Here is a 16,111-nt window from a genome sequence, read left to right as displayed (position 1 = left end):
TATATTATATAGAAAGATGGAGCATTTACCTTGATGATAATGCAGCTAATCGATAGTATATAGATCTTTCAGCCATATATATATATATATATATATATATATACCATGTTTGTAATATGCAGTGTTTGTTTGCTTGTTTACCTTGTTGACGAAGTCCTGGTACCCGGGGTAGTAGGTGGTGACAACAGAGAAGATGTACCAGTCATACTCCTCCATGATGTTCAACATGACGGAGGCCTGCTGTTCGATGGACGGTCCAAACTGAAAAAACATGGAGTGGTCGTCCTGGAAACGAGAGAGCCAATCAACAAATAAGGTCATGAGTCATGCGGCACAAGAGAGAAGGTAGGACAGAGATGATTGTGGAGCAGCTCCTGCGAGCCTCTGTAACAAATACAGTCTTTTCTGTGGTTCAGAGTCTTTCTGTATCTGCACCAAAGAAGATACAACAATATGATTTGTTTTTCATTAAACACAGTATTTTACTCGCGACTTGTAACCAGACTTTAACTCCCATGCAATATCAACTTGTAATAAATATTTAACACTGGACAAGATGACTCATTCATTATCAAGGAGCCGTGACAACTCTTTCCAAACACACTTGGTATGCTGCGGAGAGCACAACAGGTAAGATGGCCACCTGGTTCGAGGATATTTCACGTAGGCGTTGGACAGACGTTTCTGTCAAATCATTTTTCTTCAAGGGGAGAGAAGGAAGAGATGTGCTCCTGGAGCTCCAGGAGCCTGATGACTGGTGTCATGGACTGGTCAAGGGTAAGTAAGTCACCCATGCACAACTGCAAAGCAACTCGTGGGAACACAGAAGTCAAGATGGATTAGTCACGATTGTGGGTGACTGCAGGCGACATGCCGGAGGAGCTGTAATGAGAACAGCATCATGTCAGGGGTCGTCTGTTTGTCCAGAGGACCCGCTGACTGAGATGGCTGGAGGTGTTGGGTTAAGCTTTAACACTGTTTAACTGTTTCATCGTCGATACTGCTCTAGAAGCAAAACATTTCAGGATTAAAGGAATAGCTCAACATTTTGAGAACAAACCGTGTCTGTGCGAGTTAAATGCAGAGATGCAGGATCTGCCTGTCTACGGCCATGCTGATGACTTAACAAAAAAATTATAATGTTTTTTACGTCCACAAAGGAGGTTGTGTTTTCAGCCCTGTCCATTGGTTTGTTTGTTTGTAAACAGGATTAGGTTAAAAACTACTGAGCAGATCTTCATGAAACTTGGTGGAAGGAAACCGGAACTCTCTTGAATTTGGTGCTGATTCGGACAAAGGGACAAATCCAGCAATATTCGATTTTTTCACTTTCTAAAACATTCTGAGACTTTTTGACATTTTAACCAATTTGCCGGGATATAAGTCCGGGATCTGAATGAATCTGGCATTTTTAGGGATCTGACATCAATGAGTGTGTTAAATTTGGAGCTGCTAGATTGAGTTTAAGAGAACTCCAGGCAATTGGCAGAGGAATGCTCTCTACTACTTAAGGTGCGTTTTGGAGACTCATAAACAGTATTAATGCTACAGCGATTGTTTCATTGTGAATTTATTTGCTAATAAATTTGAGTAATAAATCAATTGCCAAACAGAAAGGGCAATAATATGAAATAAATATAATACAAATAAATATAAACAAATATAATATAAAGAAATAAATAATGGAGATAAAAAATTCTCTCAGCCAAAGGTGGTTTTGTATTCAACAACAATCCAAAACCAGAACACAGTTCACTATCATATATGATAAAGAGCATCAAATCCTCACATCTGAGAAGCTGTAACCTGCAGAATCTGGGTATTTCGGCTTCATTATCAAATAGATGCTGGCAGGTTTTTTTTCAAGTTGAACACAATATTTTTATTTTCTCTTGTAAGAGAAATTAATTAAGTCAAAGCTCAACCTTACAAGTATCCTCACAGTTCCACGTGATGTAGTTTGTATAATTTCTCCAAAGCCAAGAGCAGTGTACTGCATGTTAAAAAACCTTAAAGACATTTCTTTTAAAATCGATAAACTTTCATGTTCACAGTTTTCACAAAATACACGTCACTATTGGCTTGGAATACACGAGAACACCTCCGAGGCTCACTTATTTAAAGAGGGTACAACGAATAAATAACTGCTCTGCTGCAGCATCTCTGACTGCAGCTCGGAGAGGATACGATCTGTGAGCAGGCACCGTGCCAGGGCACAGCTGGTTTACTGAGCTTTAACATGTTCTGACTCCTGCTCCTTACTCAACTCACAGACGTGAGATTGATATCAATCTTCTCCTCTTCCTCTTGAAATGAAAGTAAATAAGTACATTTACCAAAATCCTGCACTACCTCTGAATCTGTCATCTTTCTATTTACATGCAGTGATTGGCGCTGTCACGTCACAGCAGTAAAGTTCTACTGCGGTTAGACCGGTGTAGAGTTTGCATGTTCTCCTGTGTCTGTGTGGTTTTTCTCTGGCACTATGTCTTTATCCCAAAATCCAAAGACATGCAGTTTAGGCTCATTAGAAACTCTAAGTGCGTTTTAACACTCAAACGTCTGGACCAAGGTTCATATCTTTGTTGCATTTGATGCAGTTAGCTTTTGTTGTCACATTGCAATTTAGGGAGACTAAAGACTTTTGTATGACATATGTACGTTCAATCATCTTCACCTGTGTGGGCTGCATCTACCTATAGTTGACAGTTTCTCCTTTAAAAAATTTAACAAACAAGTTCATTTCGTTAATTCCGTTGCCACTCTAACATCAGTATGGTATTAATATCAGCATCGTCAGAGGCGAAGACTACAGGCAATCCTGCTCTATCTTCTATTGTTTAATGCTGTCTCAGCTTCATGCACCTGGTCATAAACTATCCAAAAAAAAGTGTTTTCACACAGCAAACAAACCAAACCATGATTCAGTTTGATCCAGACAGAGACCTCCTCTTTTGCTCGGACCAAACTTCGGTCCGTTGGTCCACACCGTGATCTGAGGCCCCCTTCATAGCAGTTATTTTGGTTCGGATTAAACTGATAAGTCAGAGGGTCGAGAAAAAACAGGATAGGTTTGAAAGCCTCCTAAATTGCTCGTAGGAGTGAATGTGAGTGTGAATGGTTGTTTTTTACCATATGATATGATGGTGTGCTGTCCAGGGTTTACCCTGCCTCTCGCTTAATGTCGGCTGGGATCGGTTCCAGCTCCCTGCGAACTTCAAGGGATCAGCGGTATAGATAAGGAATTAGATAAGGAATGGATCTTTTTGTTAACTAATTTTTCAGTTCGGATAATAAAAAACATTAGCATAATATCTGCATTTTAATCATTTATCTCTCCGTCACTTATATTGAACTTAAAAACAAAAGGTAAAAAAATCACTCTTCTGTACTTTGCTTACGTGCCCTCTAGGACAACTTACACTTGCATCTACTGCTACACTCTGCATACATTAACAATCTGAGGTGTCTGCACATACGTATCTGAACTGTATCCATCCACGTGGGCAATCAGTCATACATGTTAGTCATGCAGGAAGCTGAACGCTCCTCGGGTTAGGTGCACTGCCTCCTCGCCACATCAAAGCCCATCTCCACCAATGCCCTTCTTGTTTACCCACAGGGGCAGAAATGATGTGTTACCTACATTTTACTTAAATGAGGTTATAACATTGCAGTGTCGAGTGATGGTGGAGGGATTGGCAGTGGTGGAGATATGAGGGAGGGTGATCTGTGTGTCTGTGTGTGTGTGTGTGTGTCTGTGTGTCTGTGTGTGTGTGTGTGTGTGTGTGTGTGTGTGTGTGCAGGCTGAAACCTGACGTTCTTACCCACACTGACAGTAAATACGCTGCACTCGGTTCAGCAAGGTAATGAAGGTATTCCCACGCATGACTGACAGCTAATGCACTATTCGCCTCTAACCTCACACTTCCATCTAATCCATAATTGTTTGAGCATTTCAGCTTCGTCGTGCTGAGTTTGAAATGAATTGTAAAGATGAGTGCTACATGCGATTTACCTCGACATCATTATTCCATCTATGGATCCAGTGTACACAGCATTTCCTCTAACCCTCTCCATTACCCATACTGCCATCTGTTCACCACACTGACACTTACTGTCTTAAACAGTATGCACTGAATTGTTCATACTGTCAACAACTACCATGACAGGATCAAAACTAACAATGAATCATTCTACTAATATATTTAATATATATCTTATTTCCTGCCATATGTGAAATAATGAAGTATCGAGCCAGAGGCTTAAAATTATTCTTTTTTGGGGGGAAATTTCATATCTAATATCAATATACTGTATAAACAACATGTAAATTGTTGTGTATAGTTATAAAACCCATTTAGACAAATAAGTTTTGGACTCTGCCTACAAATCTAGCCACATGATAAAAACATGGTTGAAGCTTCACCCCTGAGTCGCCGCCTGTGTCTGCTGCATGTACCTCATAACACCAAGCATGCGTATTAACAGACGTAGATCCATATTATACTATTACTGATAATTATAACTCCTAATAATGTCCCCAAATGATGAAATTATCGAACATTATGGGAATTTTGGCATTGCTGATCATACATCGTACATAGGGTGAATTTATCGTACAAATGGGATCATCATCGTACGTCTTGTAACACGGTTCCTCAGTTAGTGTTCAAAACGTATCAGTGACTCACACTGTTGTAATGTTCCTTCATTACAAAGAACATGTGCACAGCAGTTTATTTTGACTCAGTCCCACAATCACCATCCTGCTGCTATAAATACACAATAAAGCTTCAAATATGTATCCATCCACATCTGAAAATAGTCCCCAACATAGTCCCTTTTTACTCCTAGTTTAGCGGCATGTGCTCAAAGCTGCAGTGACCAACAGTTTGAGAACATTACTGAGCTTTCTCTGAAAATAAAAGAACATATCTATGACCTATTTTCAAGGATTTGCATCTTCAGTAGGAACAAAGGGCTTTGGGACGGATGCCAGAGTTTCAGCCTCTGCCTCACTGCAGCGGAGGTGAATAGATAGATGTAGTTTGTGATGCTCTCAGCACTGAAAGTTACGTATAAATATCAGCATCACAGGAACAATGTGCTGGTGAATGTGGATAAATTCTGACTGCCAACAGTCGTCATTAAGGACTATTTCTCCTGCTCAGGGCCGTTGAGGTCACTGAGGTCATGTGCTGGGTATTTCATTAATTTATTCGCACATGGTGGTTACATCTGAGCTTTTTCCAGGATTCTTCTTAGGGCCGAGCAAGTTTGACCACATTATTCCAGCAAACCAGTAAATAGATAAAATATTTCAGCATTTCTCCAGCAGAATTTTAATCTTGGCTGTGAAGAGAAAACTTTGAAACAGCGTTTAGACTTTTATGTATAATTGAACAGTTAACTCAATGAATGAAATATGAAAAAATCCTAATAATTTAAAATACGGACATTCTTTCTGGCTTCTGGTCAAAAGCGTCCGAGTGAGGGTTGGTGCGTGGTTGGTTTGTGGTTGGGTTTTGGTGGGGAGGCGCTGGACCTCAGTGTTTTACAGTCCTGGCTTCGTCTGCAGAACGTTGGTTCAACTGTTCTGCTCTACAAATTATCCCGACAAATCAAAACACTGCTGCTGCTGAATTATTTAAGTGGAATTTCTACATGCTGTGAGCACCATAACTGAAAAATTACACTTATTGTATAATGGCTGGTAGCAGAAATCACGAGCTAATCTCTAAACACTGGTAAATGAATCATGAGGGGTAAAAGGACAAATACATATTTTGGCGTTCCTCGAGCTCACTCATGCACAAGTCGTGCTACAGTTTTGTGTAGGTTCCACCTCTCTTATCGACCACTAACGCAGTTTTCAGACATGCACACAGACTTTCTCAAGAGTTTGCCTTTCATATATGAAGAACACAGCAGGAGATTCCCTGGGTCGGAGACGTTTACAACAGGAAAATGTCAGGAACATACAGGCGAGGGGTGGCACTTAGGTAAAGCGTGCAGGAAGCCGGGCATGACATCAAATCCACAACAGAAATCACACCTGCCTCTGCCTGTATCTTCAAAAACTCTCAAATCGAGTTCCAGGTTGACATCTTCGTTGACATCTTCTATGTGTACGGCTCCTCTTTTTCGTCCTGAGATTTGTGTTGTTTTTGTTTTGTTTTTCAGTTTCGTCACGTTAGAAACGTCATCAATGCGCCCACTCGCTCGCTGTGAATTCTCTGCTGTTATTCTCACATGGGTTCACTCTGACATTTCTTCAGGGGGCTGGCAGGAAATGTTCTGGAAAATGTCTGGAACGACTGACTCGGACATTTGCATTCTCACATCAGCCCCAACAGATGATTTCAGGAAATCATCCTTAGTTCAGTGTATGTCTGAAAGCCGCACAAGTTACTCTGCTGCTTCAGACGGAATCTCTCCTTCAACCTCCCTCAAAAGTTGTCTCGGTTTTCCGCTCCTCTCCTCACCCGTTCTTTGTAAATGTGCGCTCAGAGCAGTCTAATCACTTGTGAGAGGTGACCTGTCATTCAGAGGGACTGTGAGGGCACTATACTCACATCATTCCCTTCTTCTTAGATTATGGCTAATCATCAACTCATTCTACTTTTCTCTTTCATATCATAATCACCCCCATTTCATTTCCACCATAATACTCAGTCTGCATTAGTGTCGCCTTTTTCTCCTTTTCTCTTTCTGTCCACCCCTTAACCCTCAGACTATCCTCTCCCTACCCCGTCCTCTGTTTCTACATCATGTCCTACTTCATATCACAGAGGTGTGAGGTGTCCTGGGGGGGTTCAGTGCGTGTGTATCATTACAGGAGCTGCCCGCTCTCCTGCCTGTCATTTCACATCATACACTACTCAACCAAGAAAGTCTGTCACCTCATTTTCAAGCAGTGTTTGTGTCTCCTTTATATGAGTCGCAATCGATTGTGTGAGTTTGTTTTTGTTTTGTAATTTGTACCGTCAGATTTGACAAGGGACGTGTCGGTGCGAGACTGAAATTATGTGTCATGTATGAGATGTTACTCACATAAAAAAAAACATATCCTGTGCAATCAAGATTTTGTAAATCCAAATGTGCTTTCATAAGGGGACTGTTGTCTCGGTGGAGGTTTGATCTCTTTTGAGTGTTATTCTATTTTATAATTTGTTTTCAGTTTGACATAAAAAAAAAGCAAACATGTTACAAAAAATCATAAAAAAATATCTATCAGGTCGTTTGGCCAACCATGTCCAATGGGACTGTCCTTACTACTGTTAATGATCTGAACTCAGTTAATTTAAAATCTTACCTACAGGATTGGTTTGTTAAGTTGTCAGGTTACATATTTGTATGTATTTTCTCTATTTCCTCAGCTCTTTGAATAAAAATAAATACATTTGTGATAAAGCTTTTAAAGAGAGTTTCATATTCCCCTGGTGTACTTTAAAATCGTTTTCTGTGTCTGGTCTCGACCAATTAATTTATCAGTGTCGGTTTTAACGTTTTTTTATTTTCTTTATATCACCGTTCACCCTCTCTCGCTTTCATCATTCCATTGATTCTCTCCCTCTCGTCAACTGTTGCTTTACTGTTTACGCCTCGGGAATCTCTGAATATTCCAGGTGCAGCTGCACTGAATCTGCAACAGTTAGCTTTGGGAATTAGCCCCAAAAAGGCCTCGTCGAGGAGCGAATCGCTTGTGAGGCAGTATTCAACCTTTGTGCAGATATGGCAGCAGAGAGCAAGCTTAGTAACACAACTTCATGTCTCATTTCTGCTCCCCGAGGTACAGCGCCGCTGCCTAACATGTGAGTATAACCTACAGTGGAGACGTTGACTCCGCAGTCTCTGGGAACCCACTGGGGACCCAGCGGAGGGTAGAGATACAGTGTTAGCGCACACGGCCACGTCTGTAAATACAACACAATGTTTTCTAGTTTTTCCACAGGTTGATCCCCAGAGTGCTGACGTCTCTTCCTTATCTCTGTCACATGTTTAATTATCAGCGTCTCCCAGAGGAGCATACGGGGCTGCTGCATGTTTCAAATGCATTAAGACATTGAGCATTGCATTAAGGATGAGTTTATACGCCCAGATTGTCAGGGACACCTCCTTGGGTGCGTATAGTCGTCGGCTGCATCAATGCACGGCGGCGCCGTGCAGGAGCTGAGGGGAGTGAGCCTCGAGCACGAGGGCTGAAAGGATTTGGCAACTCATCCCCATGTCATGCCAATGAAAGCCTGTCTCCAATTAGATTTGCAGAGGAAGAGCGACATATTGGCCCACTGCTCAACAAGCCCTGGTGGGAGAGGACTGGAGGGTAGAAAGACGAAGGCAACAGGGAGGGAGGGAGAGAGGGAGAGAGAGAGAGAGAGAGAGAGAGAGAGAGAGAGAGAGAGAGAGAGAGAGGCAGCCAAAGAAGAAAGAGAGAGGGAGAGTGGGAGCGAGGGGGTGGCTGTTAGGGCTGAGAGAGAGATAGAGAGGAGCCTCGCTTGAGAAAACACACAAACCCTTAGAACTTGCAGAGACAGGGGCTCACAAACACACACACAGACATGAAAACACACAGGCATACACACACACATACACAAGTGGCAGTGTACACATCGTTCCCTCTAACACTCAGCTTTTTCCACTTCATCACACTCGTCTTTCTCCACCTTTCATCTTCCTCCCTCTGTCTATCTCTGCTCCTCACAGTCTGCGCGCCGCCACTGCCGCTGTCAATCCTCCCCAGTCTGAGCCCAACGTGCTCCATCATCATATTTCTAATCAAACACACGCACACAGTCTGTTAATTAATCTCATATGCGGCTGTTTAATTATCAATGACCCTGTTTCCATGTCTCTTTCCCACACTTCATTTCAAAAATCCCCCAAAATATGTTCTGATTGAAATACTCTTTCTATTTTTGTCGAGGAAATGATTGCAGAAGTGCTAAAATATGAGTCAGTCCCACAGCGGCCAGTGGAGCGATGATGATGATGCAGCTCCCTTTACAGGACGGGCTGCTGGATAAGAGGCTGCTTTTAAGAACATAAACATGTTGAGTTAAGACAACCACAGAATAAAAAGACCAGAATTACCGCCCTGCAGCTGTAAGCCTCCGTCAACCAGATCCTGAGATATTACATTCACAAGGCAAACCATGTGTTTGAGAGGTCAGTGTGACAAAGTCTAATCAGGTCATCCATGAGTCCAAGTGAATTGTGTCAGATGTATTGAAATTCCCTACGGGCAGTCCTGATATATCACATTCACAGGAATGTGAGGTCAACGTGACCTTGACCTTTGACCTTCAGGCACCAAAATGTAATCAGTTCATCTCTGAGTCCAAGTGAATGTTTGTTAAAAAGTTGAAGAAATTCCCTTGAAGAATCTTTGAGATATCGCGTTCATGAGACTGGGACGGACGAACAACCCGAAATCTCCAAAAACATAATGCCTCTCGACCACTGCTGACTCGCAATCTTTCTGGATTGTTACTGCCACCAAGCAGGTTATGTTTCACTTCTCTGTTGGTTTGTTTGTCAGCAAGATAACGCAGAAAAAAACTGAAGTGATTTCCACCAAACTTGGTAGAGGGACGCGGCCTCGACCTGGAAGAACTCATTGTATTTTGGTGTGGATTAAAGTGGCGGATCCAGGATTTTTTTCCCACACTTTCTTTCTCTATGATTTAACAGAAACTGCACAACACAGCCATTACTCTCTGACTACATACAAACAAACACGTACTACTAAAAATCTAAAAGCAAAGGCTTTTACAGAGATGGTAATGAACAACGTGCATATCTGCAGGAATACATTCACACATATTTTATGATTTCAAAGTTAAAAAGTCAACACACAGCCAGAATGGGCCACAGAGTCACACACACACAGACACAAACTCAAAAGGCTTCAAATATTGCCATATACCTCCAGAGGGGAAAGAGCGAGATATGAAACAAGTTTCAACCAGTTTATACGACAAAAATAGCTTTCTACAGTTTCTACCGAGTTCTGTGCTGAATCTGAACGTGAGCGCAGGAAAAACAGGCACAAATTATCACTGAAAGATTGTTATCTCACCACATTATATGTGGAGCCCTGCTTTTCCACTTTGCCACGGCAGCTACAGGCTAAAAATAACTGAAAAACCTTCTAAAGAGCATCTTTTTTTTCATCATATCTTTTTACAGCAATGTACAGTTATCTCCTGGAGATTGCTTTAAGACCTATACTTTAAAACCATAGGGAAATAATTACATGTTGATTTTCTCAGAAGTGACTGGAAGGCAGATTTCTCTCCTCCTCCTAACACCTGGTGAGTAAAGCTCACAAATCAAATCATGCAAATTATAGCCACTTATAGTGCAGTCGGCTTGACGCATCAGTTCTCTCAAGAAAACTGTAACCTGGTTAAAAACAGCACATCTCTGCTTAACAATGCTGATTGACATCAACGTATTGAGTTGTATGAGTGATATACTGCTGATACAGTCATATTCCTGTTTTCTTTTTAGCTCTTCTACCAGCAAAGCACAACAACAACGGTGTTGGCCAATCGGTTCATTTAATTACTAAGTTGCCTTGACATGAGTGAACAGCAGATGTTCAGTGCTGTCCCACAGTATGACGCTCTAATGGTTTATCGCCACGACAACAAGGTTCACTCTTCAACACAAGAACATATTAAACTCTACTAAAACTGTCATTACATTTACTGAGGGCATACACTTGCTCGGATGAACCCCTTTCATTTAAGAAACTCCATATGTTCTCCTTAGGTCCACACTAAGAGCAAAATACCAACCGTGCACTTTATTGTACAATTTTATATCAACTATATAAAAAGATATGGCTGTCTGTTAAAGGTTAAGTGTGTGGCCTCTAGTGGTGAAGCTTATATTGCAACCAACAGAATATGTGTCACTTCATCCCCTGCCTTCCCAAGTGTGAGGAGAACTACGGTGGCCCTCGGACGTCAAAATGCAGACGACCGCATCGAGCGGTCTTCTCTCAAGTGATTTGTCTTTAGATTGACATATTTACAAATGTTGATTATTTGGTCTGTAAACTGTAGTTGATATTTTACATGTAGAAAAGATGTTATCGCTGTGGTACCTCCTTCGCAGCTTCATCAATATACAAACACAAAACGCTGTCTCTAACCTGTTTGTCCGCTCCAGGCGACTGCAGCAATATGGTGATGCAACGTGGTGATGTCCGTGAGGGGCAGTACCCAAGGTATATGTAAATATATAATAATATATAAGGCTGATTCTACTGTGACAAAAACACAGCTACTATAACATAGATATTATAATTATATCCCATTTTTGCAAAGAGATCCTTAGAAATTCAGAAACACTGATATATTACGGTAGTGGAATGTTGTCCAAAGAGAAGCAGCTTGTGTTGACTGGAGACTCTAAATTGGGTATGTAGGGATGAATGGGTGTTTGTCTCTATATGTTGGCCCTGCCATTCTCTGGCAACCTGTCTAGGGTGTGCCCTGTCTGACGTCAGCTGGCTCCTGCCCCCCCCCCCCCCCCCCCCGAGTTGCTGGGTGGCTGAATGGATGGATAGATGGATATCAGAATGTAAGTAAATTTGCAAAGCATATTGTACTTTGCTAATCTCTTCCACACTGGGTCATGTGGAGGTGGATCTGTTTTCTCCACAGCCAACACTCACTATGTAGTTTACTTTCTTATAGTCTCTCACCATTATACTGGGAAGTAGTAAACACTGCAGCCCATTATGATGTTATTCTAGTTTACAGCAGTTTTCACACATTAAGCTGTGAATCAGTCACAATATCTAGTATGTATGTCTGACGGCTACAAGCCATATGCTCACATGTTGTCTCTATGAGTCAACTTTGTCCCGATTCATCAAATATGTATGACCCTTAGTAACAAAGACATTCTCGTACCACATAGAGAGAAGTAGGCACAATCACTGTCAGAGGAAATGAACCAGGCAGTGTCACTTGGCTTATACTTGGTTAAGTGAGGGGTGTTAGTTTTTCCTGCTGATGGAGGAAGAGGTGGCTGCCTTCAGATGTGACTTGTGAAATAAAAGTTCCTTATATTTGAAGGTTGTACAATTACTTCAAATTTTACCTTAAAACACTTGAAAAAACAATTATTTCATTACCCCTATTTATTTACTCCAGCTAATGAGGTGCAAATATGCCTGGAGGCTGAAGGGACACCCCAAGTGCACATTTGTTTATTCAGACAGATGCAAAGTGGACACGACACACAACAAACATCTCTGGAGGGATTTAGTCCCATGTTCCCCATGGAGCTCACTCCTGTAAACCAAACCACCCAAGTACAGAGGAGCATCACCAAGAATTTTAATGACTTATGATTAATCCTTTTTTCTTTCTTCAAATGTGAGCTTTTTCTCTTACTGTAAGCCGGAGATGATGAAGCAACATCCAGCTTTCAACCATCAGAATCCATTAAAGCACGAGAGGGTTTCTATGATCTTCTCTCAGAGACGCCATCATGCCGTCAGTTCTGCACCAGCTCGCTACAGACACGTAATCATCAGCTGAATGTCTAATTAGAACAAATTAATCTCTTTGTCTCACAAACACGTTCACAACACAAACACACACTCATACACCCACACGCATGCATTGGCCAGCACCCCCCCCCCCCCCCCCCCCCACACACACACACACACACAAGCACGAGACATTATTCTCTGCCAAAAGCTTTCTCCACCCCTCCACTGCTATCGCCACAGTGTGCACCACGAGGAAGACACAATTAATTGTCTGATTCAATCTCCCACTGTTCCATCTGACGCTCCGGCACCACTCACATCATGTCAGTCAAGCCCAAAGCCTTGTCCTAACACATAGTGGCAGAGATGACGATGGAGAACAACAGATGAAATCAAGTCCGCAGAGCAACTGGTGAGAAACAGACTTCAGCGAGAGCAGGGAGAAGGCGAGGGGAGGAGGAGGAGGAGGAGGAGGAGGAGGAGGAGGAGAGCAGGGAGGGAGTCAATTTAGCATCACCTTTGGCCCCACTGTTTAATGGGGAGCTCCTTTACGAGGAGTTGATTAAGCTTGTTAGCGCAGCGGAGAATGCAGGTAATTAATCAGTGACACATGAGATTTCCGCATGCTGATTGGGCCAGATCTCGCCAATTCAAACGAGCCAGAGACCCAATTAAACCTGACCACTACCACAGAGGGAGAGGAGAAGACGGAGCTGACCAATCAGAGAGGCACACGTTAAAAGCATGTAATGTTCTTTTAGATGGAAAATATTAAAACATGGTTACATTTGAATTATTGTTGTAAGCCTCTGCCAACTGTAGGCTGCAGTTTCAGTCTACATACCTTTTTTTCCCAAGATAACATTTCAAGTTCAAGATACATGATAAGAGGCATAATAAAGATTATAGACTAAAGGCAGACTTGAGGTATCATGTTCAAGAGGCCAAAAACAAACCTTTGACCACACAGACCTCATCGCTTTCTCTCAAGGCGAGCTTAAGATAACAGGTTCATGAGGCTGAAAAAGGGTTTTGTGAGCTCCCAATGACTTTGGCCTTTGACCTTCAACCACTAAAATCTAACAAGTTAATTTTTGAGTTCAAATAAATATTTGCACAAAATTTGAAATGATTCCCTAGAGATTTTCCTGGGATATTGCATTCTCAAAGCAGAAAATGAGCTTTGTGAGGTCACAACGACCTTAACCTTTGACCTCCAAAATCTAATCAGTTCATCCTAGAGACAAAATGATCTTTTGCCAAATTTTAAGAAATTCCCTCAAGTTGATCTTGAGATATCGTTTTCAACCTGAAAGCATGATGCCTCCGGCCGCTGGCTGTAGCTGACGTAGAGGCAAAAAAAGTTGAGAGCTGCCCATAGGATTTTATGGTCACCTTAGTTTGCCTTTATAAAGAGTTTATACAGAGTGCAGGTGTAGAGTATTGATTGATCCTGTAATTCAGTGTCAGTGATAACAAGTTAATCTCTTCATATCCTCACTCTGTAAACACAACGTTGTGAGGGATCGCTCTGCTGCTTATTGGGGAAAAGTTCTGAGTTGAGAGCCTACTCTCAAACTCGTTACCATAGAAATACAGGAAAAATTTAAATTTCAAGAAACCCCAAATTCTCAAAAGGCACCACTTCACTACCCGATTAACATAAATGTGAAGTTTTATGAAAAAATCCAGAGTGGTTTTCAAGTTCTGCTCAGGAGGCAGAACGATTACAGACGGATGCAGGCACAGACACACTGATCAGTAGATCTCCCCACATTATATACTGGGGGACATACAAGGAAAAAGAAAGACTTTCACATGAATCATTGAAGTACTTAATATACAACCATTTTTCACCCTCATAAGCAGAAGCAGCAGAGGTGGAGATAACTCGACAGTCCCTCCCTCCTAAAAAATAATGAATCCTACATTTCCCATAATGCAGCAAATTGCATGATAAGGCTCTTGTCTCTTAAACATCAAAACTCAGCCCTTGTGATGAGTAAACGTACCAAAGTGTTTATACACTTCATCTAAATTAACCAACATCTGCATGGAAATGAAATACTACCACACCAAACCTGAGAAAGACAAGAGTTCCACCTCAGCTTAATGTTAGTCAGTGACCCAGGAGATTCTGTGACCTGCAGCAGTGCGACAAGGTAACATTAAGCCTCTCAACAATTTATTCGGCAGACATTTGCTGAATGATAAACTACAATATTTTACTGTAGGTTAAAGCAATAAAGTCGCCAAGTCCCCCCCCCCCCCCTCACTTCCTGAAGGTGTTTCACATTCCTCCCAGGAATGAATGTGATTGAAAACAGCATTTCTATTTAAAGGAATCCTGGGTTCATCAATACAACAGGAAAACAGAGGAAAGGATGAATTAGTCTTTTAAACACTTCTAAAATATGATGGAATATACTACTAACAAGAAACAAAAATTATGAATAATAGCCATTATACATAAGAAGCCTATTTAGACCCAATCTCTGAGCCCATGGCTATCTATGACGACGATTTATCCTCTGGGGGCAACAGCCTATATTTTGGGAAGACTGTTTTCTGTTCACCGTGCACTGTTTACAGTTCGACTAGTTTTTTTCACCACAAAAAAAATAAACAGCGACAGCAACATTTTGTAGCTGTTTTAGGTCCAGGCGACATTTTGACTAAACTTGATTAACAGCTAACTACACCTGAATCAGATAAATGCAGCCAAAGCCTGATAAAACGTGGTTAGAAACAGAAACCAGAAGGCTTCTAGCGTCAAAATGTTGTCGCCCGCCGGCATATTATGTAAATTCACATGTGGAATCTGTTTATAGGGATTAATAAAGACCTTATTATATATGCAAAATGTAAACAAATGCTCCAGCTCCTAAAAAAGAAGGTTTCAGTTCAGGGACTAAAAGTGAATTAAGGGCACATGCTCTGCAGTGTGCACTGCAGTGTATTGCTGCATGTTCCTCAGCTGATCTACAGGTGTGAGAGCTTGATATGATTCTGTCAAAACGCATGCTTGCCCTCTCTCCTCCTCCTCCTCCCTGCTCTTTCCTCTCCCTCCCTCTTTCTCTTTCCCACTTCCATAGACCCTGCCTTTTCAATTCCGCTCTCCTATCTAACAAGCACACAGGGTGAGAGTGCAGGCTGGAGTCAAGTGCAGCGTGCAATGAGAGACACACGGTTCAAAACCCTGTCATGATGCGCTTTTCTCCGGCACGTCCTGACTCCACATCCCTTGTTCACCCCCCCCCACTTCGCTCCAAGCGCTACTCCTCATCCCTTCTCGACTCTGAGACATTCATCAGCACCTGGGGAATGGGGGTCATTTGTACACTGAGCCCAATAACTGCATTCTCCTCTGTCTCCATCTGCATTTCTCCAAATCTGTTGCACTTTTTCTTCCCTCTTTTTCGTGCGATTCTCTCTCTCTTTCTCTCTCTCTCCTTCTCTCTGCATACTTGTTTCTCTGTCTCTCCTCAATTTATCACGCGCGCTGTTAAATCAGATAGGCTGGGATAAGTGTGGCAGCATGGTAACACAGATACCAGAGGCACCAGAGAGAGCAAAAATCAATCACTTCTC

General features: G+C 41.9%; 1 protein-coding gene across 3 annotated transcripts in view; it reads right to left on the bottom strand.

The window, feature by feature from the left end:
- grin2bb (glutamate receptor, ionotropic, N-methyl D-aspartate 2B, genome duplicate b) overlaps positions 1-16,111 on the bottom strand; it is a 98,172-nt gene that overhangs the window by 45,560 nt on the left and 36,501 nt on the right. For all 3 annotated transcript variants that reach the window (XM_034597225.1, XM_034598063.1, XM_034598847.1), the window contains exon 3: positions 142-285. In XM_034597225.1, the coding sequence (XP_034453116.1) occupies positions 142-285 (144 nt within the window). The remainder of the gene's footprint in view (positions 1-141; positions 286-16,111) is intronic.

Source organism: Hippoglossus hippoglossus, chromosome 1, assembly GCF_009819705.1.
Source record: "Hippoglossus hippoglossus isolate fHipHip1 chromosome 1, fHipHip1.pri, whole genome shotgun sequence".
Taxonomy (NCBI): Eukaryota; Metazoa; Chordata; class Actinopteri; order Pleuronectiformes; family Pleuronectidae; genus Hippoglossus; species Hippoglossus hippoglossus.
The sequence above is the reverse complement of the archived record's forward strand: the minus strand, read 5'-3'. Positions and strand labels throughout refer to the sequence as shown.